The following is a 5,513-nucleotide window of genomic DNA, read 5'->3' on the forward strand; positions in this document are numbered from 1 at the left end:
GTTTCCCATCTTCCCCCTCCCTCTACCTCTAGGTTGCTCAGCTCCTATGCAATGGCCACATAGCCATTGACCAAAGTTAGAATCCGGCTTCAGAACCAGAGTCTGTTTGAACCCCTATTAGGTCTCAGTTCTCTTCCTATATTAGGACTTCCATTTCCTCCTGCTTGTTTCGCATACTCTGTGCATCTGTGTAGAGACATCAGAATCTATGGTTTATGCTTCCTGAGGATTTGGTTTCTGTCCGTACCTGCAAGTTAATTGTACCTAGTAAATGTGCCACTCCCTGCAAAGCTTTAGCGTTATCTCCAGTTACTGGCATCATACTAAGCTTTGAATTGTTGTCTCGCTCCCCCATACAGTTTAGTTTAAGGCCTCTCAGCTGCCTCTTCTGCAGGCTAAACATCCCCAGTTCCTTCAACCTTTCTTCATAGGACTTGGTCTCCAGACCCCTCCCCATCTTCGTCACCGTCCTCTGGACCTGATCCAGCTTGTCTTATTATTACCTTTTCTTGCTGATCCATGTGGGAACAAATGATACTGCCCGGCACAGCCTTGAACATACTACAAGCTGACCGGCTACGTAGATGGTGTCCATACATGATTTATTTCTATGGTCATTGACCAAATACATAAAAGAGGAGTGAAATGTCTCATATCAGCTGGTACACCATCAAAATTCATACCGACATTATCAGCAATATCAGTCAATAAAACCCCCAAAGTAAACTACTATTAAATTATTAAAATACATAAAATCTCTGTTTAGGCTAACTGTTGATAGCTTGTTTCTGGACATAGATGGTGTCATCAGGAAAGGTTTGGATTTCTGGACCATGGTTTACGCTTTTGAGATAGCGGTCTTCTATCAGGAGACGGTTTGCACCTTACAACGGCAGGAAAAAGGGTGTTTGGTAAGAGCTTTGCTAATCTAATAAGGAGGGCCTTAAACTAAATTGTATGGGGGAGCGAGACAACAATTCAAAGCTTAGTATGATGCCAGTAACTGGAGATAATGATAAAGCTTTGCAGGGAGTGGCACATTCACTAGGTACAATTAACTTGAAGGTACAGACAGAAACCAAATCCTCAGGAAGCATAAACCAAGGATTCTGATGTCTCTACACAAATGCACAGAGTATGGGAAACAAGCAGGAGGAAATGGAAGTCCTAATATAGGAAGAGAACTGAGACCTAATAGGGGTTCAAACAGGCTCTGGTTCTGAAGCCTGATTCTAACTTTGGTCAAGAGGCTTCCTTTACAATTCTTCGCTAGGTCCCTTGACTGCAAAAACAACTGTCTGTGTTCACAAAGATCATTGGATTGGAGTGCGGCCTTCTGATATATGGCTGCACCTGTGGGAGATGGTACCAGCTATCTATCTGGTCTTCCTAATGAAGAGATTCCTTTTAGTTGAACCTAGTTCTCTGAAGCTATGGGAACCAAAGCCATTTGTAGTCACATGACCCTGGCATCCCCCTAGCAACTAAGGAAAAGATTACATCAGCTGCTTGGTTCTGATTGGTTGCCAAGGGCCTGGGAGCGAATGAGAACCTTTCCATAAGTTTACCTATGCTGTGACCAGATCCAGTTGGTCTGAAGCAGTAGAACAAAGCAGGAGTCAAGGAGCACCTTCAACCAAGTTTTATTCAGAATGTCAGCTTTCATGTGCTAGAAATACACTTATTTATTTATTTGATTTGATTTTTAGCCCGCCCTTCCCATAGAACAGGCTCAGAACTTCATCAAACAATAAGATGGAATGTCAAGCAGTCCTTAATACAGAGAAAGTGGCAGTGAACTAGTATGCAAAATCATGGAAATGTGTCCAGTGTGAGCTTGTCCAGAGACTGTTGCTTTCCATCCATGTCAGAGACACCTCAGTTTTCACTGCATGACCAGATGGCCTGAACCTCTGACACTCCATGCCTTCAGGACCGCCTTTCCCCACATGTTTCCCAGAGAGTACTACAGTCAGGGTCTCAAAACCTGCTTGCAATCCTCGGCCTTAAAGAGCCCAGGCTGAAGTTGATCAGAGCCAGCGCCTTCTCAGTTGCAGCTCCATGCTGGTGTAGGCTTCCCAATCCTCCCGCCCTGGCGGGGGACCCCTGAATTTTCAGCCTCCTCCCCCGCTCTTAAAAAATCTGGGGGCGGGGGGAAAGAGAACATACCTGTAGGCATCATGTTGTTTTACAGCTTGGGATCTGTTTTTAAAATGTGTCCCTTTAAGGCTGCACAGGAAACAGGAAACAGGACGGCCGCTCCCTTTCTTTTCCTGTGCAGCCTTGCTTTCGTTTTCACAGAGAGCAAATTCTGCTGGAAGAAGACCAAGTACGTTAAGTATTTGTGTGTGTGTGTGTGTGAGAGAGAGAGGGAGGGGGCAGGGAGGGGGGATTCCCTGGTATGGAGGCCCTCCCCCCCTTTAGAAAGCATCGAGGGGGGGAGGGAAATGTCTACTAGGCACTCTATTATTCCCTATGGAGAACAATTCCCATAGAGAATAATAGGGAATTGATCCATGGGTATTGGGGGCTCTGGGGGGGCTATTTTTTGAGGTAGAGGCACCAGATTTTTAGTATAGCAGCTAGTGCCTCTCCCCAAAGTACCCCCCAAGTTTCAAAAGGATTGGACCAGGGGGTCCAATTCTATGAGCCCCAAAGATGGTGCCCCTATCCTTAATTATTTCCTATGGGAGAAAGGCATTTAAAAAGCCGTGCTGTCCCTTTAAATGTGATGGCCAGAACTCCCTTGGAGTTCAATTATGCTTGTCACGTCCTTGCTCCTGGCTCCACCCCCAATGTCTCCTGGCTCCACCCCCAAAGTCTCCTGGCTCCGCCCCCAAAGTCCCCAGATTTTTCTTTGATTGGACTTGGCAACCCTATGCTGGTGCAATGAGCTTCGTGAGGAGGTTAGGGCCCTGCGGGATTTCTCCCAATGCTACAGGACCTGCAAGACGGTGCTCTTCCGCCAAGGCTTTGATAGCTAAGATTGGAGGCTGAAACATGAATGAAGTGATCTGAACCAACTCGAAGCACAGGCCAGACCCTATGGTTTCTTATGGAATGGATAGGCAGTTACCCACCATCATTAAATATATGACCACTGCAAGACTGTTATAGCACCTGTAATACTATACCGTTTTAATGTGTTATGTCTGTTTCTGTTTTAATTGGTTTTATGTAATGTTTTGCCGATTGTAAGCCGCCTTGAGCCTGCTTCGGCAGGGAAAGTGGGATATAAGTCTAATAAATAAATAGTCCGTGGTAGCATGTCATCGAGAACCTGGGCCTGTCTGAACACTTTGGATTCCTTTGTGAACCATCCTTCTTCCTGCCTACTTGAACTCTTGGTAACTGTGCATTGCTGTAGAGGTGTGGAACTCATTTGGATCTGACATGAACAAAACCTTGTCGGGCCAGGCTGTGTGTGTCATAAAATGTAATGCCGGGTAGCAGATATGTAGACTTTATAAAGGACACAGACAAACATAAGGATGAAAAAAAAAATTAAAAGATGCTTAAAAGATTACCACTCTTGCAATATTTTGTTTATTTAACAGGTTCTGAAAACTGGCACCGCTTGCTCTAAGTTATTGCATCAAAATCTAAAGACAATGTCTGTGCTGTAGCAATCTTGAGTATGCTGTTCAGGTGCTGTTCAGGTGTGTGTCTGTAAGTTGCAAACCTACTTTTGATCTACTGACATTCATTGCATATATCTCATGGTCAATACTTAGAGCCTAAGACCCAAGGGAAAACATGAAATGGCTGGGCACTGTGAGATTTTGTATGTAGTTACTTCATGTGTTGGTCCTCCACTGGAGAAAGTAGAAACTTAGCTCTGTAACCCCTGTGCAATTGAATAAGCCTGGCAAAGCAAGCTGTGATGCAGAAGGAAGCAGGAGAGAGAAGGAAGCGATGACAGTGAGTTGCTCATGGGTCAGATAGGAGCCCTCCAGGTGTCTGATCTTGCCTTGGGTCGCATGTTTGACACCACTGCTTGAGAAGTTGTTTTCAGGCACATCTCCAAGTCTACCTTCTACTTCAGTTCCTACATAGTTAATGCCAAATCCAGGCTTCTGTCTGAGGTGTAGTACCGGATTGGTATGGGGCCATTGCATAGCAGCTGAGCAACCTAGAGGTAGAGGAAGGGGGAAGATGGGAAACTGTGTACCATGGGATCTTGGTCCAGCTTTTCTCTCACTGCTTCCTTAGGGAAGTGAATTTCTTACTCTGCAGCCCCAGTGCCTTCCACAAGGCCATCTTCACCTCCTTGTTGCGGAAGCTGTAAATGAGCGGGTTCAGCATGGGTGTGATGATACAATACAGTGTGGAGATCAGGGTGTCGATTTCCAAGGAGTAGCCAGCACTGGGGCGGTTGTAGTTCAAATTCTCCATCCCAAAGAAGATGATCACCACCACCACGTGGGAAGAACATGTATTAAAGGCCTTGCGCCGACCAGTATTGGAGCGAATTTGCAAGATGGCGGACAGGATGTAGACATACGAGACTACAACAAGGAGGAACGGACTCAAGCCTACAAAGGCACTGGCTATGTGAAGGGCCATCTCATTGATGTAGGTGTCACTGCAGGCGATTTTTAGGAGTGGTGGAACATCACAGAATATGTGATCAATCTGGTTGAGCCCACAGAAGGACAGGTTGGTGGTCAGGGCGGTGTGGATGGCTGAGTCCACGATGCCCCAGAGCCACGAAAAAATGGCCAGAGGGACACGGACCTGGCTGCTCATGAGATGACTGTAACGCAGTGGTTGGCAAATGGCGGCATAGCGGTCATAGGCCATGACGGCAAGCAAGGCGCTCTCTGTTCCTGTACACGTCATCAGGAAGAACATCTGGGCCATGCATTGGTTGTATGAAATCGTTGGTTTCTGGCTCAAGAAATTTGCCAGGATCTTGGGGACAGTGACGGATGAGTAGCAAACATCCAAGCAGGACAGGTGGCTGAGGAAAAAGTACATGGGGCTGTGGAGGCGGGAGTCCAGCTGGATCAGGGTGACTATCGTGGTGTTCCCAATTATGGTAAGCAAGTAGATCGCTAAGAAGACCAGGAATAGGAAGGCGTGACCCCTTGAGATTCCAGAAAAACCAAGGAAGATGAATTCCAACACCTGTGTTTGATTCCCACCTGCCATGAGCTCCATAGCGTCCATCTGGAAAGAAAGGGCCAGGAAGGAACAGAAATTAATATGGGCAAAAGCAGGACTCGTAACCTTGTGTGTGTGATTCCATGTAGAATTACGTTTCTGGTACAGAATTAGCTTTCTTGGAACTATTTTGGCTTTTAGAGAGATAAGCATCTAGGGCTTATTAGTTTAGCAAAAAGGCAGTGGAGGGGTGTTGTGATAACAGATCTACAAAATTATTCATGGTGTTGTGAAGGTGGGGAGAGAGAACCTTTTCTTTCCTCTTGGAGGACGAGAAGGTGGCAGGAGACAGTCACAAATTACTTCATACAATGGGCATTCCCTCCCTGTGGAATTCCCTGCCATGA

At 46.1% G+C, this 5,513-nt stretch overlaps 1 protein-coding gene across 1 annotated transcript; it reads right to left on the minus strand.

Moving 5' to 3' along the window:
- Positions 1-4,197: 4,197 nt before the first annotated feature.
- Positions 4,198-5,154, minus strand: LOC132575815 (olfactory receptor 5T7-like). The gene has a single exon (XM_060244505.1). It carries the CDS (start codon positions 5,152-5,154, stop codon positions 4,198-4,200), a length of 957 nt encoding a protein of 318 aa, XP_060100488.1.
- Positions 5,155-5,513: the final 359 nt, after the last annotated feature.

Source organism: Heteronotia binoei, chromosome 8, assembly GCF_032191835.1.
Source record: "Heteronotia binoei isolate CCM8104 ecotype False Entrance Well chromosome 8, APGP_CSIRO_Hbin_v1, whole genome shotgun sequence".
NCBI lineage: Eukaryota > Metazoa > Chordata > Lepidosauria > Squamata > Gekkonidae > Heteronotia > Heteronotia binoei.